The sequence below is a fragment of the Crinia signifera genome, chromosome 4 (genome assembly GCF_055691185.1).
Source record: "Crinia signifera chromosome 4, ASM5569118v1, whole genome shotgun sequence".
Classification (NCBI taxonomy): Eukaryota; Metazoa; Chordata; class Amphibia; order Anura; family Myobatrachidae; genus Crinia; species Crinia signifera.
Window position 1 is genome coordinate 184,085,835 of NC_139220.1, and position 24,851 is coordinate 184,110,685.

The following is a 24,851-nucleotide window of genomic DNA, read 5'->3' on the forward strand; positions in this document are numbered from 1 at the left end:
CAACTTCTCGCAGTAGTGTATGATCACCTTAAGATGAAATGGCAGAAAGGCATTCAGTAATGAGGATGAATACAGATGGTGACAAGTCTAAAGAGGATATGTCATTTTCACAATGAACCTACTGCCGAGTTTTAAGATTGTGATCAAGAAATTAGTTGTTTTAAACTAATTGGTGTTTTAGCAGCTCAAAAATGTACACATTCCATGTGTTGCACTGTATGCTCTTGGAATATAAATGTTGTGATTCTGGGCAGAATATAATACTAGTTCCCTGTTGCTAATTGTGTAGAGCAATTAATGTTTATTATTTATGGATTTCATTACCTCAGAGTAAAATGCGAATGTTGTTACAAGGGGTCAGATTTTATGGTTGAAAGGCTCAACTCAAATATGTTTACATAAGCTGTTTACAATGACACTATCTGCATTAATAAGTTCCTTACAAATTAATTATGTGTTGCTTCTGGCTCTGGGTCCTCTGTTTTAATGTAATAAAGTCATATAGAGGTGCCTACAATGTAATATTAGGACTGAACAAGTTCCAGAAGCCAAGTAAACAAGTTGTCTATGGACATCTGTTTTTCCTTCTGTAGCTCCTTTAGAAGATCACCTAGCTACTAGATTCATCTGCCTGACTTTTATGCAATATCTGACCGCCAGCTACTAATTATACAGTTTACTGAAACATCTTTATTTGTATTATCATTGAAATGCATTATATATGTAATAGACGATTGTTAATTCTTTCTGATCTGTTATGATTTTTTTCTTGGTTTTGTGAAAATTCTGTCCAATAGAATATAGATATATAGATTCAGTAATTCAATGTAAAAAGCGGATTACAGATCATAGATAATGTAAATTGTAATACATTACAAATAAACATTACAAATAAATAAATATATATATATATATAATTTTTTTTTGTCATGACCAAGTCATTCTATGGTACCTCAAAGTCTGTTTGAGTCTGTAGTCATATAGGCCCTTATTCTGGTTAACGAGCAAAGGCAAATTCCTTCTCAAATGTACAAAACCATGTGCACTGCAGTAGGGGGGCAGATGTAATGTGCAGAGAGAGTTAGATGTGGGTTTCTGTGCAGGGAAAATACTGGCTGCTTTATTTTTACACTACAATATAGATATCACTTTGAAGTGATATTCCCCCCTCAAATCTGATTCTCTCTGCACAAGTTACATCTGCCCCACCTGCATTGCACATTGTTTTGTCCATTTGAGAAGGAATTTGCCTTTGCAAGTGAACCAGAATAAGGGCCATAATGCATTGTCGCGTTGTTGATTTTAAGACCAGTTTGCATGGGTGATTGGCATTAATGGGATGCACAGCAGTGTTTTGTTTGTCCTTACAATATTGGCCAACAGATGCCTTTGTATATGGATCATGAACTAAAGTTCTGCTAGTCCTGTTCCTCCTGATTGTTATAAAATAAGTCAGTGCTCTGGGTTATAGGGAACATATAAAAGTGAAGCTGGTCAGTAGCAGTAGCTACATAAGGTAGTGTACCTTAGTGGCACCAGTTGTTCCTGCTATTGAGAGGAGAACCACAAGCACAAGAGGTCATTGTAACATAACCGGCTCTCAGAATCTCAGCTTTCTATATTCCTGCTTTTGGATTTTTTTTTCCAGAACACAAAACTCTTTTTCAAAAACATGTTTTTTTGTAATCTTTTGATTATATGTTCTATTAATAGCAGGAATATTTTATATAGTTTGATTACACGGACCTGTCCAAGAATTAAAATGTGATATCCGCACAACAGCGATGTCACTTAATATGCTGCGTTAACTTCACACTTAGTTTGGAGACAACACTAATCCTTCTTTTTGATCTGCATTGAGTTTAAATGACACTCCAATCTGTGTATTTCTGATATTCCCTTTGCCTTCTTTTGATGAGTTTTGAGTATAAAGTTTGTATTAATCCACTTTTCCCGCCCTGAAAGTTGAGAAGTCTGAGAAAGGGGTGAGAGACGCCCATATGCACAGGCTGGGAAGTATATCAATGGTCCAGCTCTAGCTATGATCTGTGTTGTTAATTTATGGTAAATATGCATCAATAGCTGTACAGTGTAGTATTTTATCAGTACTTTATTGACCAGATGCACCATTTTAAGGTGCCTAAAAGTACCCATCTAACCACAGGGTATAAAAGTTCCTTACTCTAGTTTAATGTGACACACAGGATGGGGGGAGCATAAACAGAGAATTGCATATGTTCTGCCCTGCAAAGATGAAAAATATGTACCATATTTTGTATGTATCATATTTTAAATACAGATTAAGGACTTATTCTGGTCCCCACACAATGCTGCTAATTTCGCAGCGTTGCGTGCGGACTAAACGCCGGGGAGAACTCATTTGATTTACCCAGCCCTGTGCAGGAAGCGGGTGGGCAGCTGACGTCAGCTGCCCGCCCCCTGCACCCGCGTCACTGGCCCAAAATCTGCACATGCGCGGACGCAAAAAAAAAACAGATTTCTCTTCCTGACTGCTGTTATAGCACCTACATATTATACTATTATAATGCATGGCAGAACATTGACCTAGGTTTCACACATTCTGCAAAAAATGTGTTTAATGTTTAACACTGTATGAGTCCTGCCTAGATTGGTTAGATAGACTAGAAGCCACAGTGTCCAGCAATTAGGCTACTCTTGCATATCTTCATGTTGGCACCCACTGGGGTAAATTTATTAAAATGGGAGTTCTATTGAGATGGGAGGTTGCCCATAGCAACCTATCAGATTCTTCTTATTTATTTAGCACCTTCTAGAAGATAATAGGTAGAATTTTATTGGTTGCTATGGACAACCTCCCACCTTCAAAGAACTCCCATCTTAGTGAATTTACCCCACTGTCTTTACCCCATCTCTTCCTATATTGTTTAGCTGGAGTTTGCTATGATCAAAATGTGCTGATGTGTTTAAACCCCAGTTCCAGATCTTTCTATTAGGCCATAAAACGGGTTCTAGAATTTCTCCTTTGGTGACGTTTTTAAATGAACTGATTTGGAGTGGAAACTCCTGAGACCTAAATCTTTTTCATCTTTCCTCTAGGAACATCTTTCCTTGAAAAAATATATTGTGGATATTCTGGTTGAAACAGCTCTTCCCGTAGAACCTGTAAAAGATGGGGAAGAGAAGCTAAAAAATAAAAAAAAAGCTAAGAAGCTGAAGACCCGTATGAACTCCAGGTATGTTTCCTTACAGATATGAAATACAACTTTCTAATATTCCCAAATACATATTTGAAAGTAATTTGTACAAAATAGTGTAACAAACATGGCTTTGCCAATAAACACTTACTAGTAGTTCAGAAAACAATACGACAAATCTAAAAGCAAAGAAAATTGTCTCTCATTTGGCGCAACAGTTATTATATCATAATACAGACCCTGAAGGTCCTTCGAGACAGAGGAACATACAAATAATGGATATATAAAGGATCTAGTTTCTTCCATTCTGAAATGACTTATGGTGATACATGGTGACATTTACCCTTCGATTTTGTCTATATAGTCAAAATCTAATCGGTATCGCATAGACATCAAATGGAGATCGAACATGATTTTAAGTTTTCATGGTTTTATGTTTAGCCTAAATCAAAAAGCTATATAGACAGTGCAGCCAGGACAATATAGCGGAAAATATATACAGATAGAATGAATCGAATGCGTGGCGTGGCTAGTGCAGCGGAACGCGTCCTCCCGACCTTTTCATACCCCCACTATCCACGTCGAGATGATTCGAACCCGAAGCGTGGCACGCGGATTATGTTACATGTATTTTGCGTCCCCCTACATGTATTCCACGTCCCCTCATGGGGCTCGCCGCACTTCGGGCTCGCCACACTATATAAAATCAACTCCTCACCGACGAGGATAGTGGGGGTATGAAAAGGTCGGGACGACGCCTCCACCGCCGCTCACCACGCTTTGGGGTGGCATGGATAATGTGGGGGTTCCTCAATCACATAGCTCTCATATAAGTGTATAGTAAAGTAAATGGCATCGCACCCTATAAAATCGCATGCAATGTTGCGATGCGATTCGATCGCATCACACCGCCTGGGGCAAAAAAGAGCAGTGAATAAATTGCAAAAAAACGCATGCGATGCAATGTGATTTTCTTACGCAGAATCACCCGCTAATCAATTTGCTAGGAAACAAGTACCAAATTTATTGCATAGTCTTCGAAAGTGCAGAAAATCTAAATCGAAAAGAAATCGCACATGAGTTAGCAGAGGAGCAGAAATCCCATAGCAATCGCATCGCAAACAAATCTCACCGTCTGCGCACACCATTACAGAACAGCCGCTATACCATGACTATAAGAAAATGCTGTCCTTAGTGAGTGCTTTTGTTCAATAAAAAGTAGCACTGAATTAAAATAACTGGCTGCTGTCTTTATTGTACTGGCTTTGCGTATATACTGTACTTTTACATTTTACAGATATTTAAAAGCTGTCGCTATTATTTTGCAGTATGCGCATTTGTTGTGACATACAAATGTGCATAAGCCAATAACATTAGACTTATATCTGTGGACATCTATACTCACTAATGTTATGTGTGCATGGAACAACCAGTATCCTCATGATGGCAATTATCATATATTTATGTCTCAAACAAAATGTGTTAATACACGGAAATTCTTTAGCATTGAAGTCCATATCTAGTCATCATATGAATGTCTAAAATCACAGTGCATATTGATTTCTGCAGCAGGCTTCATCACCACTGAACTCCGTTATATATAGAGCACTTTAAAGCTGGTGTCTTTCTTCATCATCATCTTCTATAAGCTAAATGGACATTAAACATACACACTTATTTCTTTAAAATAAATCTGATGTAGATCTTTGAGATGAGATTCATTTCCTTGTAAACCAGGTGTGGTAAATGGGCAGCGTGTCAAATGTCGACGTTCACAATATCGACACTGACATAATGTTAGCATTGCCAGAATGTCAACACTGTGAATGACAGTAGTTGGCCATGTCAACTATGGAGTATATTCAATGCCCTGACGGAGAGATATCAATGATGGGAAATGCCGATAGCTCGCCATCATGTATTTAGCTCCCTCCCCTTCACTCGCTGTTTCCACCTCGCATGTTCCCTGAGGTGAAGTGGAAACGGCAGGTGTGGCCATTAAAACAGGGGGGGTCTCGCCACAAAATGCGGATATGGGATGTACATTGACTATGGCGAGGCTTCGACAAAGGTTTGACGGTGAGGCTGGCTTGTTTTCGGCGATAAAAAGCCCTTATCACTGTACAATCCCCCTCGCCGAAAAGGCATTGAATACCGACCTTTGAGAAAGACTGGGGTCAGAATAGAAATAAGAGTATACAGCCACCTACTACCTTTGGAAACATATAAGGCCATATGTTTTGAATGTATAAAAGTGAATGAAAATAATGTAAAGATTATTTGCTATGTATTTGTCTAGAGATTCCCAGAGATGAGCCTAATTTATGGCCACTTTCTCTGATTGAGCAAGAAAACGGACTATTGATTTTCAAGATGAAGTTTTACCTGTTAAGAGCTTTTTCATAATTGGAAGGCGCTGTCGTGTGTGAGTCTGTGGCTCATCTCCAGTTCACAATAGCCTGTATCAGACTGGGTAAACCAGGCCGATTCTTCTCCGCAGCTATTGATTTTTAAATGAAGTATCAAAGAAAATCAATAATAATCAACAAATAGAATGCGTCCGCCACCGGTGTCAAATCTCGGTGCTAGTTTAATCAATTTAGAGTTCTGTCACAACATGGGACAAGTTAAAATATCATCCCGTGGAAGGAGAATGGTCAGGTCTGCAGTTTATCACTGCTGTATAAAAATGCAAGATCAAAACGGACAAGTATGGCATCATTCTGTCAGGAGTCCTAAATTCCCTCTAACCCACTCTCAGTAAGGAGGCCACAGCATCGGAGGTCAGCATGCTGATGGCACAGTAGCTCTCAGGCTTTGCCCTTTGATCCTAAATATACACATTGTTTAGGATTTACCCGGTTTTTAACATTAGGACTTGTGGATGGATTTGCTCAGCGAATCTGCGCAACACAATTTACGATAGCAGGATATGGCTCAAAAGAGTTTGCTCCCTTAAGGCTGGTTTCACACACTCCGGCTCCTGCCGGACGGTGAAATCCCGTACAGCCTGGGAGCCGTGCCGCACACACTAGTTTATCATGGAAGGGATGACCACAGCCCGGCAGCCGTCCCTTCCAGTGGCGGGATCCGGCTGCAACCGTGCGGACGGATCGTGGCCGTCCCGTGTGAATGGACACAATAGTGTCCATTCACAACTAATGTGTGCGGCACGGCTCCCTGGCCGTGCGGGATTTCACCGTCCGGCAGGAGCCGGAGTGTGTGAAACCGGCCTAAGGGTAGTAAGCAGTTTTACGTGAGTCTGGTATTCAGCCAACCTGACGAAGGGGGCAAGTCAAGCAGCATTTAAAAGCCACTGCATCTTCAGTTAACCCTCTTTGCCCACAATTGAATCCCCCCCCCCCAGAGGCACATCCAAAATTAACACATGAAAACTGAAGCTGTTTTCATCAATGCATGTTTAACATTTTTTGCATTAACAATTCAATTTAAAATGTTTAGATTTTATAACATTATATGGTGAGTAAAAGATCTGTTTTTAATACACTTTTCATGCAGTTATCGTGTAAAAAGTATAATAAATAGTAGATAGCTAGACAGCCTTGTATTGTCAGATATGTGTTAATACTAACAAAAAAGTAGAAAATACTGTGGTTCAGTGATATTTTTTTGGATAATGATTTTTAATATTATGCTGGTTTAGTGCGTATGAAGGTTTTACAAACTGCTTTCTCATCTAAATCCTCACATTACTGAGGGCAGAGGGGAGCACGGGACAGATGCTGATAAATGGCTTATTATTTCTCTGTAGAAGTTTTGTTGGTCTTATTAATATTATTTATAACCCTGGGTTATTAAATTAGGTAGGAGAAAATGTGATAATTTATGGGCAGGCGTGTGAACTGTGTAACGTGTGAGGAGGGTCTGTCAGAGAAACACTTTAATCTGTCAGAGCAGAGCGATGTGTATATGACAGTGTACCACAGCAGGGAAACATCCAGTGAGCAGCAGCATATTATCTGGTGAAGGCATGCTCATCTGTAGACCAATATGTGCTACTGGTATAATAACTTGAAGAAGCAATTAAACAGTGTATGCTGGGCAGGATAATAATAAAATGACTTTTAGGATTGAACAATGTTCACTTGAATTAAAATAGCAAATTGTAAGCCTGAAAAAAATAGGCACTTTTCATGACAATAATGTATGGGTGAAATGTAATAGGATGAGAGATTCAGAAAGTGAGAGATTTGGCAAAACATCTCCATTTTTTTTTTTTTTTAAGTTGCAATCATTTACTCTGCAAAATCAAACTGGTTTTGCAGTGTAAATGATTGCCACTTTAAAAAAACTGGAGATTTCTTACCAAATCTCCCACTTTCTAAATCTCTCATCCTATTCAATTTCCCCCCTTATCTTATAATGTGCATTTGGTCGATGTTGACAAATGTTGATGTGGTAATAATCAACGCATGGAATGATCGACATGAGTCCTTCACCATTTTTTTCTTTCTTTGGACTTTTTCGTGCTTTATGATCGACATGGACTACTATTGGCAATGGTAAAGTGAACAGCATGCCCAAAGCATGTGAGGGTATGTGCCAACATTGACAACATAAGCCGTGAAATCCTCAGTTCAACCTTTTCCCTGTCAACCTTTTGTCAATGTCAACCTTCTGTCTGTCGACCTTTTGGTGTTGACCTATTGTCTGTCGACCTAGACATTGTCAACTCTTTGATCCACACCAATATCCTTGATGGAATATAGGAATATATCACTTTGCAATGAAATGACACTGCTCCTCAATATCACAGGATCTAAGTCATGGTTTTAATTTCAGAACTTGGAGCAATACGTATTCTCTTTACCTCTACCATGTTCCCAACACCCTTACTAGCATTGTTACCTTTCTCACTCTTTTTCTTACCTAAGCAATTAATACACATATGGGCAGTACATATAAAAATTGCCATAAAGGACATTTTGCCTTACCCAGTAAGTTGTTAAGCTGTGTACACACGGGGGCGATAGGGGCTAAAATCGCTGGAAATATGGTCGCTGGCGACCATATTGCCAGTGATTGGAGTGCGCACCCGTTTTTAGCCCCCTTATGATCGCTGGTCGCAGGAGCTTGCTCCTGCGACCAGCTGTTTACCTCTGCTGCTCCACCGGCAGAGGTTCCCTTTCATCAACGACCATCTCTGGTCACTGATGAAAAGGAGAAACTGAGCAATATATTGCTCAGCAATACATTGCTAGCAATATATTGCAGAGCAATATATCTCCCCCGTGTGTGTACGGGGCTTATGAGACTGAAAGTCCTATCTAGAGCTTATGCAGAGCAACAATAAATGCAGTACAGTGGGAAATGAGGTAGTAGATGCAGTCCCTCAGGGGTAGCTATATGAATCAGTGAAAAGGGAGGAGAAGTGATACAGTGCCTGGTAATTTATCACCAGCCAATCAGCTCCTATTTTAACCCAGCCTGTAACTTAACAGTCAGAAGCTGATCAGCCAGTGATAAAGTACCAGACGTTTTATCACTTCTTCTCCCTTTTCACTGCTTCATACATCTACCCCTCAATCACAAACCTTTTGTCTCCCAATTCATTCAGGTGATGTTCCTTTTTCATGGAAAAGTTGTTAAGGAGTCAATGTTCTAAGTAAAGTTATTTCTCTCAATATTAATTTCTATGAGTGGATGAAGCTGTTTATTCATTCACTTTGTCTTTTGGAGCAGCTGCTCTGTATAATTTTATATTATGCAAATTATAGATGTTACTTCAGTGCTCAATGGTTGCTATAGGCAACTTCTCTACTGGCTCTCTTTTGCCTTATAACTGTTTCATACATCTGCCTATGTTAGTAGACCCAGTATAATAGCTGTTATTAACTCTTGGAGTGCCAACGTTGCTGTGATAGATGTGCAAAATATCTGCTAAAAAAAATCCAAGATTCTTATCTGTGTAAAAGTATAGTTCAGTATCCTTCAGGCTGCCTCTGGATCACAAGCTCACTGAGGCAAAATCAGGAAGATTCAACCCATAAATACTTTACATTTATTACGTCTATTCTCTCCTGATCATTGTGCCTGGCAGGGCAATATTTACCTTGTTTCTAATTCCTACTGAAACAAAATGGCTTCCAGATCAAAGACAACAATAATGCACGTCCATTAATAAAGAAGACACCACAGAATTTTTCATTTTCCTGGTAATGTTGCAGTGCTCCCTTGTGACAGAAGGGATCTTGGTATTGAAGTTGAGAGATGTATTGAGGCTCGTCCTTACTTATTGTATTGGGATTGTCCTATGTTATTTGGGCATATTGAGTTTTACCACTGTAGAGCTGGAAGTGTGGTGGGAGGAGTCCTCACATATATAGTTACATAGTAGATAAGGCTGAATAAAGAATTGCGTCCATCGAGTTCAACCTATGTTTTAATAGCGTATCCCTTATTATATAGTATGTTCTGATATTTTTAAAGACAGATTATGATTATTTTTAAAGACAGATTATGATTCTTATTTGTACCCTTGGATGTTTTTAACCAATAAATGCTTGTCCAACCTTATTTTAAATGCATTTATTGTGTCTGCCGACACCACTTCTCCAAGAAGAGAGTTCCACAGTTTGACTGCTCTGACCGTAAAGAAATGTTTTCTTCTAAGGGAACAAAATCTTCTTTCTTCTAATCTAAACTCGTGCCCTCATGTCCTAGATTCCTTTCTTGCAGTAAAAAGGGTGTTTGACAGTTCCTTATATTGGCCCTTGATATATTTGTACATGTTGAGCATGCCCCCCCTTAAACGTCTCTTCTCTAGTGTAAATAGTCCCAAATTGCTCAATTTCTCCTCGTAGTTTAAATTCTCCATTCCCCTGATTAGCTTTGTTGCACTTCTTTGGTTTTTTTCCCAACACTATGATGTCCTTTTTATAGTGCAGGGCCCAGAATTGTACTCCATATTCAAGGTGAGGTATAACCAATGCCATGTACAGTGGCATAATTACTTTTAAATCATTAGTTTCCATGCTCCTTTTAATACATTTATTTATTATTTATTTATTAACAGTTTCTTATATAGCGCATATATATTACGCAGCGCTTTACAGAGAATATTTGAACATTCGCATCAGTCCCTGCCCCAGTGGAGCTCCCAATCTATATTCCCTACCACATGTATATGCACACACAGACATTCTAGGGTTAATTTTGTTGGAAGCCAATTAACCTACTGGTATATTTTGGATTGTGGGAGGAAACCGGAGTACCCGGAGGAAACCCACGCAAACACTGAGAGAATATACAAACTCTGCACAGTTAGTGCCATGGTGGGGATCGAACCCATGACCTCAGCGCTGTGAAGCAGTAGTGCTAACCATTACACCATCCGTGCTGCCCATATATAAAATTCTAGCATATATAGCAATACATGCTAGAATTATGTTGCCCTTTTTTGTTGCTATGTGACATTGAGCACTACACCTCAGTTGTTATCTATTTGGACTCCTAGATCCTTTTCAAGTACTGAATTACCCAATGCCTCCCCACTTAGGTTATAACTAGCACACTGGTTATGTCTCCCAAGGTGCATAACCTTGCATTTATCCATATTGAACCTCATCTTCCACTTTTTTGCCCACTCATCTAGATTGTTAAGTGAAGCGCGAAGACATCCTCTGTTGATTTAATAACTACTCAATTTTTGTGTCATCAGCATAGATGGATACATTGCTGAGTAACCCCATCCCAATATCGTTAATATATATGTTAAATAAAATGGGCCCTAGTACCGAACCCTGTGGCACTCTCCTTAGTACTGGTGACGGCACTGTTCACAACCACTCTTTGTTCTCTATTACACAGCCAGTTCCCTACCCATCTACAGATATTTGCCGCTAATCCCAGGTCCTCCATTTTATTTATCAAACTCTTGTGTGGTACAGTTTTAAAAGCTTTAGCAAAATCTAGGAAGTTTTTGCTGACATCCTCATAGAAGCCTAGTAAATTTGTCTGGCATGAACGATTTTTCACAAACCCATGTTGGTTAATACTAAGTAAACTATGAAGGTCTAAATATTCCTGGATACCATCCCTTAAAAATCCTTCAAATATTTTACTCACTATTGGGTCATCCCTTTTTCCATTTTTGAATATTGGCACTACCTCTGCTATTCTCCAGTCTTTTGGTACCTTACCTGATGATAGTGAATTATCAAAAATGCAATATAGGGGGGTCGCTAGTTCCTCCCTTAATTCCATTAGTTCTCTAGGATGGATCCCATCTGGCCCTGGTGATTTGTTTGTTTTGTTTTTGCTGAGCCGCAATATTATCTCATCTGTCGTGAAATCAATATTGAGATCCTGCTTGTTCGTCCCATTTGCGGTACCTGTGCGTTCAACTCTCTGCTCTCCCCTAGTAAACACTGATGAGAAGAACCCATTTAACAGTTCTGCTTTTCCCTTATCCTCTGTAAAACTTTCACCATTGATATCGGTTAATGCGCCTATGTTCTCTTTAATTATTCGCTTACTATTTATGTACTTGAAAAACTTTTTGGGGTTAGTTTTGCTTTCAGTGGCTATGCGCTCTTCATTTTCCCTTTTTTAGCTACTTTGATTACCTCTTTACAAATTTTGTTTGCTTCTTTGTACTTGATGAACGCCTCATTTTATAGAATTTTTATAGAATTTAAATGCTCTTGTTATATTGTTGATTGCTGTCCTTACTTTTTTGTCCAACCATGATGGCTTTTTTTTATTGAATTTACCCTTATTGACTTTTGGGATGTATTTAATAGTAAAAGATTTGAGCACATTTTTTTATTAAAATTCTGTTATTAGGTTTTTTGTTATTATCAGTTATCTTCCTCTGTATCTGAGCTCATTTCTTTACCACACAATGTTAAGTTATTTTTTACATAAAGGCACCCCCCCCCTTCTATTTTCCCTGTCTTTTCTGTAGAGAGCATATCCCTCCATGCTTAATGCCCAGTTGTGCGACTCATTACACCATGTTTCTGTAATACCAATAATGTCATAATCGTCCCTAGTGACCACAGTTTCTAGTTCCCCGATTTTTCCTGCTAAGCTTCTTGCATTACCCAGTAAGCATTTAAGTTGACGTTTATTTTTAGTTGCTTCTGTTAAGGCTAGGTTGAAATCTTGATGCTCTATTGATTTCTTACTGACTCTAGTTTTACTCCCCAACCCCCCTTCTCCAACCTCCAGTCTCTTACTTGCCCATTCCTCACTGTTCTGTCTTAAGCAATGCTCAGTGAGGGAATGCAGTAGCGCACAGAAACCCCCTCCCGATGGGCCAAATGGTGTTTTTTGCTGATCCCGAGTCGCGGTCATAGCTCCGCCCCACTTTCTGTTTCTGGTTTAGGCTCAAGCAACTCACTGCAATTTACCATGAATATTAGCAGGGCTTTCAGTACTAAAGATTTTAAAACTGTAAATAAACTCAAGGGGGCCACAGGCAGTCAGAAGCAGCTAGAATGGGAGGCAACAAGAAAAAAACAGAAGGGTTTCTGAGCGCAGATTGTGTGATTATGCACTGCAGCTGTCTCAATTAAGGGGAATACCAGACCCCTTATGTATGGACACACAAGAAAAAAGAAACAATGGAGGCAGCGCTGTGCAAAATCAAAATACACTTATTTATTAAAAATAATTTATAAATAGTAACACTTTAAAATGGTTAAATACCATATATAAACAATTTTAGCAGCCAAAATAATTCCTACAACAAAATATACAGAGTAATCCCCATATTATTGAGTTTTAGTAGACAAATGGTTAATTGCATGCATGCATGAATTGAATTTATAGGTTAGTTGCTTCTGTGATCACTGTATGCAGGTTAGTATATTAGTTATAGCTCAGTCCAGTCCCACCTATGTGCACAAGGTACTTTTAAGGGTATTTGAGTATACTTATAGTTTTCCAGCTGTTTGATAGGGCAAGTGGCTCCCAGACCTCGGTGTCACACTCCGACCATTGGTACTTTTCCAGATGATTTGGTCATATCAAAGGTATTTCCACCGGATCTGTATAATGGCTGCCAAACAAAGTCCCCGCTCTCCTCTACGTGTTTCTCCGCCTAAACGAATCTCAGCGGCTTCCTCAGGAGGTGTATAAGTTTCTCAGTGTCTTTGCTGAGTTTTATAGCGCCCGCTTCCGGCTGCGCATGCGTCGTGTCATTGCATTCAAGCCTCGTTATCATTGCGCACTTCCGCGCTTTCGTACGGCCGGAACTGACATCACGCTGGGTTGTTACCTTGTACCTCTATGCGTTCCACACATATCAATCATATCCGCATTTTGCGTTCCATATAGCTGACTTGGTGTTTACTGCAGCTTAGCTACGTATGTATGGTTTTAACGTATGTATGGTTTTAATAGCAGGTCATTTCAGTAACCATCTTGCGTTCCAAATAGTTTTCTTCGTTTTCTGAGACCCACGACTGCCACTGCCTGTCCATCCTGTATTCTGGGAGCACACGAGTGGGCACTGGGGCACTTACCTACTTGCTGGTCTACCAGAGGAGTGCCTATACAACCCGTACTATATATATATATATATATATATATATATATATATAACTGAATATATATATAATTATAATATATTATAATTATATATATATATATAATTTTCAATATAATTGAAAATGTGCCATTTTACTTCCAATACTGACTGCACTGTGCCATTTTACTCTCAACCCGTAGACAGCTGTAAAGTAAATGGGGGATTTTAGCAATATCATTTTTCATACTGCTCACACATTGGGGGAAATTTACTAAAGGAAATTTGTAAAAAAAAATAGGTGTATTTGTATCCAGAAATGCACTTATTTTTGACATTTACTATCCCGAAAATATGGCAATTCGTATTCGTATTGATAGCACATCAATACGAATACGAATTGCCATATTTTCGGGATAGTAAATGTAAAAAATAGGTGTATTTCTGGATACAAATACACCTATTTTTTTTACAAGTTTCCTTTAGTAAATTTCCCCCATTGTCTTAAAAGCGTTATCAATGTAAAAAAATATATTTTATATTTTATTAGAGGTTTTTTTTTTATATGTACCCAGAATTATAATTTTCTTTTACAGAAATGTTCAGTTCATATTTTAGGATAGTAGCCTAGCCATCATTTTTAGGGATCTGGATAGGAATTTTACCTTCCAATATCAATCTGTTGTATCTGATAGCAAAATGTGGCACTTACAGTAGGTTAAAGGACTGCCAATTGTACCAGGATTCCAGAAAATATTCAGTTTGCCACTGCAGTGACCTGTAGTGTCACCTGACTTGACCTCCATCAAGTAATTTTGCTGTTGTCCATATAGGGTACATTTTCCCATGGACAGCTATAAAGTAAATGGTGGATTTTAGCAATATTATATTGCACACAGTTCACACATTGTTCCCCGATAGAGCTTTTCCCAGATAGGACACGATAACAAAAGCCATTACGGTCTCTGCATTATATGCTACATATGGTACATATAATTCATGTTATTCAGTATGTCAGCTTGGTATGGTCTTCACAAATTTGACGGTGATTTCCAGAATTCATATTTGTGTAGGAAACAATTTGTCTTCTGAGTAGGAAGACTAAGTAGGGAGGTTCTATGACGTCAATGTAATGCGCATCTTCCAGTGTTGGCAAAATTCGAATGTTAACATTGTAAACCTGTCAACAGTTGATGATGCTGACCTGGTGCCTGTTGACAATTTGAATCACATCAACATTGTGTTGATATTATGAATGTCAACATGATTACTGCCCACCTTGTGACTGGATACCCTTGATTATGCTGTCTGATAATCAATGAAGTTACAAGTCTATGTCAGTCTTCGACCATAGTTGCATAGATGAACTGTGCTGTCTAGATATGGTTGTAAGATGTTAAGGGGGTATCTAATTCGCTGTGGTAAATAACTGTGGCTAATGAATCTCCCAGGGGCTATCCAATTAGCCCTGACCGCCAGCAATTATTGTGAATTATGCTTTGTGTGCCTTTTTCATGCAAAGCAGGATCTCTGATCCAACCTTATCAGCCCTGTTTTTCCACGATAACACATGGGTCTGGATGCCCTTTGTTATCCCCCTAAAATAATACCATCATATTAAAATCATAATATTAGCGTGTTTTTTCCTGCGGTGAATTACCACCTATAATAGTATACCCCCTAAAGGTGCCCATACACTAGGCGATTCACATGCAATTTGTGCTCTTTTCAACCGATTGCGACAATCAATTGTATGAAAATAATTCAAATTGCATGTGATTGACAGCAGAGCCGATGCGATACGTGGTCCCATGTGCATCACACCGGAGCTTGCGAGTCGCACCAGCTGCAGAAGTGATCTGTTGCATTGCATCTGAGCCGGGCAGGCTTTGCTGGCATCGATTGTGATAGATCTTATGCGAAAGGACTGCATATGATTTATTGCATGCGATCCTACCGCTCGGGAAAGACCCGTACGGTTAAGGGCAGATTGTGTGCGACTTCTGCGAGGGGAGAAGTTGCACCAGTGTATGCCCAGCTTTAGACAAACTTGCTCAATTGTTTGCAGTTTACTTTCCTGACCATACATCACCTGTAGGAAGACCTTTCTGTCCCTTATCTCTCTCTAACAGACAATAGATAACGTTTGCCTTTCCTCTGAGTCGATTGTTAGAGGTGGGACTTTCCATTTCAGAAACAAGATTTTGTTTTTTCTTTTATAGCTGTTCTCCTCTCTTATTGCATATAGTGTTAGCTATCTGTGAATATTTCTAGATGAGTATTTGCAAGTGTGTTGCTTTTCTATACAGTATACAGGTCGAGTATCCCGTATCCGAATATCCGTTATCCAAATTATTCCGAAATACGGACTTTCCAGAAAGTGAAATTTTTTTTTTTTTTTTGCTAAAAACTCACTGGGGACATTTGTAACAGCATCACTGGGGACATGATATGTAACTGGCACTATATATGTGCAAGACAATGATTGCTTGGCATTCAAATTCAGTGCTGAGATAGTACACAAATTTTGTTTCACGTTTTGAAACCTTGTTTTTTGAACAATTAAAATATATTTGTGTGTATTTTATGTGGTAATAAAATATATTTGTGTGTATATTATGTGTTTATACAGCATAAATGCAAGATACTTCAAAATACATCATTGAAATATTAAAATATTCCGAAATACGGAATAATCCGTTATCCAAAATTCTCCTGGTCCCGAGCATTTTGGATACGGGATACTCAACCTGTATTTAAAAATTCCCCCATTTCCTAAAGAGAGGGACATATACTCTCTTTATGGACTAGATGCCTCAAGCTTCAAAAAGTGATATTTTGAGAGTGATAAACAACCAGCCAATTAACTCATACATGCCATTTTTTAAACCCAGCATGTAACATGGTAGATAGAAGGTGATTGGCTGGTTGTTTATCACTCTCAAAATATCACTTTTTGAAGCTTGAGGCATCTGGCCCTGTAAGACATAAGTCTTGCTTGATATATCTCCAGGAACCTGTTATCCATGTTTCATTCAATTGGCTTCAAACGATACTTATCATATTAGGTGTGAATAATATATACAATTTGAGCACTAATGCTTCAATAGTATAAAAGGAAGACTGACATCACAACTGTTACCATTGGTGGAATACACCTTCTGGTAGAGTACAGTATATGTAACAGTATATGTGTGCTGTCCTGTTCAGTGGTAGAGTAAAGGAGCCCACACACGCACCGTTGCCGGTGGTGCGATGCTGTACGATGGGGTGCGCGCTCCCGCGGCACCTCATCGTACAGTACAAAAAGTATGTGCTGCACATACTTTTTGTACTAGCTTTTTCTAGCATAGCATCGCATGCACATCGTATGCACAAGACATACGATGCGATGCTATGTGTGCTAGTTAAGCCCACAACGCACGCCGGGATCGGTGCGTGTGTGGGCTCCATTACTGTGTGTATTCCTATGGTCACAGTATCTGCTGGAACCTTACAATACTTGCTATATTTTTAACCATTACAAAAATTCTAATAAACTTCTGAAGAAAGAAATCCTGAGAGTAAATAAATGGTATAAGTGTGTGGAAACAATCCTGTATAAGGAGAAACAGGGACTATACTATTGCCTTCAAATATTCACATTCTTTTATATTTGTCTTTCAGAGCAAAAGAATATGAGAAAGCTGTGGAAGCTAAACCGCCTGTGTCTGATTCTCCATACAAAGCTAAGTGAGTACACTTCTGTAGTGACAGTAGTGTATAACATCAGTAGGTATCTGGATGGCTGATAGACAATGTCAATGTTATCACCATATGGTCTACATACATATGGTTGACATGGTCTACATTCAACACATGAACGGGTCGAGATGATTTTTGGGGAATTTTTCATACTTTACCATCCACTTGGACTTTGAAGTGATAATGGTAAAGTGTGCGATTGCTTTAAGGAAAACCACCATGAAATGATTTTGCCCCTGCTCGCAGTGCTGAGTAAGCCTAGACTAACTTGGTGCTGTGAAGGCCGTGGGGAGGAGGAGGCCGCTGTGGATTTCAGCGACCCTCCATCCCAATGACCGGGGATTGCCTGTCAATCACTCTCGGAAACGCTGGTGCCTGTCAATCACTTTGCGAGCGGCCAGGGAAGGCTAGCTATTCGCAAGGGGACCCTGCAGATATGCCCAGCCTACCATGCGCATGTATGGTCTTTCGATAATCGCCAAGCTGTGAATTCCCAGCCCTGTGTATGGGTCTGAATCGAGCCCAAAGTGTCGTAAGATGCACACTCCCATGCATCTTATCAGACATCGTATGATAGTCCTGCTTGCAGGTTTAATGGTAGGATATTGGGTGATGCTATGCACATATTATGATCTTATATCACATTGTATAGTGTGTACATAAGATATCACATGTCTGAGAGAGCAAAGAAAATTGTATCCAATATCTTATCGTATCCCACTGTTCAAATGTGTACAGTTGAATACATGATAGGACAAGTACATGGTACATAAACAAACTGCAACAGCAGGAGACACAGAAATAAGTTTCAGGGTGGCAGTGAGATTGCATTTTCTTAACAGTACAACTAAACATATAATCATTATCACACACTAATTCATACTTTTAACAATGATGCATGACATTTTCACCTGATGCATGACATTAAAAAAAAAAAACAGATTAAACCCAGGACTATCCTGTGTTAGCAGATCAGAAGACAATACCTCAGAGTTTAACACGTTGTCAAATTAATCTGAACCTCTATTATATTATTACTATATTTTTATTTATAAGGCGCCACAAATGGTATGCAGCGCCGTATATATTGAGCACATTAGAACGGTACAAGGTACACAGAATTAGACATAACAGCAACAGAAGAACGAAAACAGTGCACAATTAATAGCCTAATTCTTAGTACACAATACAGCTGAGATAAAGGGAAGTGAGTGAGAAGAGATGCGGGTATAGATTGTAGGTGAGTAAGAGAGCTGTAGTTGAAATGCAAGAAGAGTGCTGTGAGAACAGGAGAGAAGAGGACCCTGCTCTAAGGAGCTTACAGTCTAGACTAGAGTATACATTTGAGTATATAAATGTATGATTTGGCAGGGTATCACTTGTGGTGGATCTTGGAACATGCAGCCTAGTATTATTACTCTTTATTATTAATCTTTGATTAAAAAAAAACTATTAACAGTAAAAGAAAAGTTAGTTATTTTCAGTAATAGAAGAATCATTAATCCCCAATAAAATGCACACACCAGGTACATGTCCTAAAAGCATACTGTGTATATAGACTGTTCCAGATTCTGCAGAAAATGTAAAGCTTGGACAGAATGTTAAGGTTGCATTTATCTAGATGTGATGAAGAAAATATGTATCAATGCATGTTTGGTGCAACTAATTCATTTAAGCTAAATGTTTGTGGCTGTGCTTTCTTATTTACTAATTTATGCCCTTTTCAGACCGCACAAAAAAACCCGGTAGTTTTGAAACGGTAATCTGTGCAGTCTGAAAGGTGCAAAGTGATTTTAGTAAAAAAGCAGGGTCCTACCCGTTTCAGACCCGTTTTTTTTTGGTGACAAAACGGATCTGAAACGTTTTCCTAACCCCCTCTCCCCCTGGGCAGCGCAGGGAGGGGAATAATCGCGCTGGGGGCAGGGGGTCCCTACAGTGTATGTTATATCAGTGGCGGGGTCCCTGCAGCCACTAGTTCCCATACGCTGCCGGGACCCCGCCACTGATATAACATACACTGTAGGGACGCGCCCCCCCCCCCCCCTCTGATACACCACCCTGCTGTCAGAGATGTGGATGCTTACAGTGCAGCCCATGCTGTGATGCCTCCCGAGCCGAGTCCCCGCTGCTGCCGCCGCCGCCAGGCGCTCTCCTCAGTCCTCGCTGCCAGCGGTCAGTGCCAGCGGCGACGCGTCATGTCCTGCAGCCGGCGATGCGCTGCGGCCGCCCTCCCGTATGTCCCTGTGCACAGCCCGCAGGGAGTGGTGATAGGAAGCGAGGCTTCTGCTCCTCCCGCACTACTAACCCCCGAATGATGGGGACATCGGGATCCCTGATTGGACGCCTCCTGCAGCTACACCTGGCCGGACGTCTTGTATCAGCAGCATGGTAACGGCGGCCACGGCTCCGGGCATGTGTGCGGCTGAGATGCTGCTATTACAGCAGGCAGCGCACCAGGGCTGCTCCCGGGGCTCATGGGTGACTGGCTACTGCTGGGATGATGATAATGGGGGTGCACAGGGCGGCACAGGTCTGCCCCCTCTGTGGCTACAAAGTCTTGGTGGGGACCCTGGGGCTCCTCTGTAAGAATTGATTCATTGAGCCTCCCCCCCCCCCCCCCAATATCAGTTTTGCGGGAGGACCCGCGGGCAGCCGCTCCCCCCCCCCCCCCCCAGCCTGGACCGGCCACAGTGCACAGGGGAGCAATGTGAGCCGGGTAAACTTCCTCATGAATCGTTTTAAAAAACGTTTTAAATACCTGGTCTAAAGCAGGTTTTGTGGTGTGAAAGCAGCATTATTAGCCCATGCCATTCCCTCCCAAGTAGTATTTTTTTATCCATGTATTTGTTATGTACTGTACCTGTGGTCAAGCATGGATTTCTGTAAAACATTGACTGTAATAGCAAAGTTTGGGAAACTCTATTGTAGATACTTCTTATAAACACATAGCCATTTATCCCTCCTCTCACTCTAACATGGGTCGGTATCCAATTAGTTTCAGTCATTTTTTAGCAGATTAAAAACTGATTTTTGACTCATGGACATTATTGGGCTATCCAATTATAGCCCAATTTTATCAGCTGAAAAATTTCAAATTTTTTGACAATAACCCATGGGATCCTGGATAAGTATCCAGACTCATGTGTTATTATGGCTCTCGGGGCTGTTTATCTGGGATTATGCTTTGCATTCCTGAGGCAAAGCACAATCCCCAATAAATGGCAGCTGTTGGGGCTATTTGGATAGCCCCCAGCAAATCCATTAGCCACAGAATATTAGCACGGCTTATTGGATACTGGCTTTGGTGTTCATGCAGAACTGGACCTGAAAGTAGTTTAGTGGGTTTATTCCTTCAGTATATGTTCATGCCAACGATTGTTGACATGGACAAGATGTGGACATTCTTTATGTCAAAATTCACAATTTCAACACTGACAGGACAGAATGTCAACAGTGCTGGATACATATCTACATGAAAAAAACAATGTTGACATACGGACTGTTGACATTAACAACGTCAACATTATGTTAGTGTCAGAATATCAAATGTCAACACTTGACACATTGACTGCATGCCGATAGTCAACAGTTGTTTGCCACACCCATGCTGCTTGCATTCCTCCCAACATTTGAGTGTTGGGAGGAGGGACAGTGTGCGCGCCGGAGGTGAGCCCCAAAATATATATTTTTTTTTGGGGGGGGGGGGGGGGGATCTAGAGGGAAGGGGGCATGGCCTGTATGCTGCTACCGTGAGGCCACGCCCCATTTTCACTGCTGTGGGGGCATGCCCAGCAGTTCTGTGAGCTACAGGCTATGCCCCACAGCATCTATTCACAGTTGACGGGGGGGGACTCCCAACTGGCCTGGGCGTGATGTGGGAACATCCCAAAGAACCGGGACTTTCCCACGAAAAGCGGGACAGTTGGGAAGTATGTGCTTGGTAGCTCACTAATCAATCCACTGGTACCAGCCTTGTCGACAGAAAAGTAGGCTAGCTATGAGACCACTAAACTGTGCACCTGCCCACAGTATAAATAAAATAGAAACCTTAGCTGAACTTTCACTAACATGTGCAGTGAACATTGTTTTTGATTTCTTCAGGCTACAGCGACTTACCAAAGATCTCCAGAAACAGTTGCAATCACAAGACAGTGGGCTCTCAGCCAGCAATAAAGTATCTGCACTGGACAGAGCTCTAGGAGAAGTCACCAGAATCCTAGAAAAGCAGGTAAGGCCAATCTGCTAATTTCATATAACATGCAATTACTGCTAGTGTATTACACATGCTTTGCCAACAGTACATCTATCTGCTCTGCACAACACTATACATGCGCCAATCACCAGTAAGCACACTAGCTGTATGTAGTGGGCTAGAAAGATAATACATACTTGTTATTGATAAAGGTTTTTGATGTAAGGAATGTACTACACATTTGACGAGAACATGACTGGTAACTCTAGCAAGGCATGCCATAATATCCCTTTAACTGTACCGTGTCCCCTTGCGTGGCTTGCGTCGTTTGCCATGCTTCGGGCACGGTGTCTAGCTATGCTCAGCACACTTATAATCTAACTATATGCCCACTTGGATAGTAAAGTATGAAAAAACACCTTTTTGGTGGGGAAAAACTTGAAAAACTCTGTTGACCTAATGTCTGTAGACATGATTACTGTCGACCAACCGACTGCACCCCCTAAGGATGGGAGGGGAACACAGTAACTGAAATATGTTAAAATATGCTGGCTATATTCTTGATATTTGCTTGATATTGTCAGTAACAAAAACTAAATGTTACTCACATGCATGCAGACCATGGGGGTTATTCTGATTCAATCGGAAAGGCACAATCACTCTCTTATGGACAAAACCATATACACTGCAGGTTGGGCTGATGTAACAGGTGCAAAGAGATTTAGACATGGGTGAAGTTTTTACTTCAAACTGATATCTATATTGCAGTGTAAAAATAAAGCAGCCAGTATTTACCCTACACAGAAACAATAAAACACCCAAATCTCACTCTCTCTGCACATGTTACATCTGCCTCACCTGCAGTGCATATGGTTTTGTCCATTAGAGAGTGATTGTGCCTTTCCGAATGAATCAGAATAACCCCCCATATATGTAAGGGTACCTAACAATTGAGGATTATTATATAGATACCACCATTACCTACATGGCCTGCATGCATCTGAACAACAGTTTCTCCTTGTTATGGTTAACACCAGTAGCAAGGTGTTATCTTTGCCCATTGGCTCCTCTCCATTAGGGTATATTCAATGCCAAACAGGCGAGCTATGACAGCGAGCTGTGCCTAGCGCCCTCAGTATTCAACCCACCCCCTGCACACGCCCTTTCTACCTCGCTGTTTCTAAAAAGCGAGGTGGAAATGGCGAGTACGGGCATCAAAACAGCAAGGCTCGAGACTATATGCAGCGGGCTCGCTGCATTAACAGCGAACCTCACCATTCGTTGGAATTGGACGGCGAGGATTTCCCTGGAACATAGAGTAAGGGCGAGCAGCTGGCGGGAGGGTTAGATGGCAAGGATGGCTTGTTTTCAGTGATCCTCGCCATAAAAAAACCCCTTGCCGGCCACATTGAATATACCCCAATGTCTTTCACTCTGGGGACAGAGATGACATAGCCATCCTACAGAAAAGGACAGGCAGATCTGTACATAAGCTGAGAACAAGATACTGTAGATGGAGCCATGTACAGTACTATGTCATTTTACTAGTTGTATGAAAAGTATAAATTAGTTTTGCTGCACACTTGATCTGAACAAGAGAGATGCATACAAACATGTACATTTTGGCATTATAGAGGAATACATGGAAGATATTCAGATTAAAGTCTTTACTAAACACTCTTGGATATCATTTTTTTTAGGATACCTGCCAAACAGTTTCACTTATTAATTTTACTGTAATTATTCGGGTATTTATTTTGTTAAAGGAAGTGAAACATTTTATTTCACAACTGAACACTTAACAGTGTTATACGTACAGTAGAAGATCGAACAAAGCTTAACCCTTTGAGTACCAAGTGAAATTGTCAAAATTGGTGTGAAAATTGCCAAATATTTTTATTCATCATAATGACCTGTAATTTTTCCCTTATGTACATGACACCTGTAGGAAATATAATCTTTTTTTACACAACATTTTATAACAACTTTATATAACTAATGTGAGCGACGCTGCCATTTTTAGCTGATATTTTGCGCAGCTCTCACAGAGATGTTGGCAATCAAAGGGTTAATTAATATGTGTACAACCTTTCCCTTTTATCATTCCTCAGTCTTGAATGCAAATCAGGACCTCCGTTCACAGCAGTATAATCACATTGTGCAACAGATAAACATTTGGCGGTATTCAATGCTGCCGGGGATGGGGTTTCTGCGGCAAGGGTGGCTTGTTTTCGGGGACGATTTCACAGAATGGCGAGGATTCCCCCAAACGGCGAGGTTTGCCTCCTCTGTAGCGAGCCTGCTGCATATAATTGTGACCCTCCCCATTTTTATGGCCACATTCGCCATTTCCACCTCACTAGAAAAACCCTGAGAGGTGGAAACAGCGAGTGCAGGGGGTATCAGTTGAATTGACCTGCGAGCTGTGATGGTGAGCTTTCCGCGCTGCTCGCCATAGGCATTGAATACACCCCATTATGTTTAGTTTTTGATGGTTGCATTGTTCCTCCAGTTCCCTGAGTGTGTGGGTAACACTGCACGGCTGCATGTTATTATTGCAAGAAGGCGCACTCTCCAACCCCCGTGTCTCCCATACAGCCATTGACCTGTGTTATAATTTATTAAGTGGATGACAAATCAGAGCTCATAGGTGCTTCAATAGTCACAGTCCATGATATGTGTATGCTTATTATATATACTCTGCAGCTGCTTTAGAGCAGATGCAAGTTTCTCACATCTGATGTTTTCTACAATGCAGACTGCCAGCCAGTGGCATAACAAGAAATGATGCGCCCCTGCCACCAGGAAAATTTTGGCGCCCCCCACCACCGTGGCTGGGACAGATATAGGCATGGGGGAGGCGAGGTGGTAACCTGTACCTGTCCTGGGCAGCATGAAGTGCCGGTGCCATGGGTGCGGCGGGAACTGAAGGGTGCTGTGGGACCGGGTGCGGCGTCCGCAGTGTCCCGGAACTGAAATGCTGAGAGCAGACACTGCAGATGGACAATGGCGGCAGAGTTTGAAAATTAAAAAGAGCACTCTCTCTCAGCCAATCAGCGGCCTCGGCCGCCGCTGTCCGTCTACAGTCTCTGCTCTCAGCCCTTCAGTTCCTGGACACTCCTCCCCACCATCACGGGGTCTGCGGCACTATAGTTACGCCACTGCTCCCAGCATCTGACTGCATTTGAATGTTCACAGGAAATAGACATTACCTCCATATGGTATAAGCAGTTTTTGTGTCCCC

At 40.8% G+C, this 24,851-nt stretch overlaps 1 protein-coding gene across 3 annotated transcripts in view; it reads left to right on the forward strand.

Moving 5' to 3' along the window:
• The window catches only part of SCAPER (S-phase cyclin A associated protein in the ER), a 278,002-nt gene that overhangs the window by 128,543 nt on the left and 124,608 nt on the right, over positions 1-24,851 (forward strand). For all 3 annotated transcript variants that reach the window (XM_083183157.1, XM_083183159.1, XM_083183158.1), the window contains exons 20-22: positions 3,079-3,215; positions 17,338-17,403; positions 21,517-21,643. In XM_083183157.1, the coding sequence (XP_083039283.1) occupies positions 3,079-3,215; positions 17,338-17,403; positions 21,517-21,643 (330 nt within the window). The remainder of the gene's footprint in view (positions 1-3,078; positions 3,216-17,337; positions 17,404-21,516; positions 21,644-24,851) is intronic.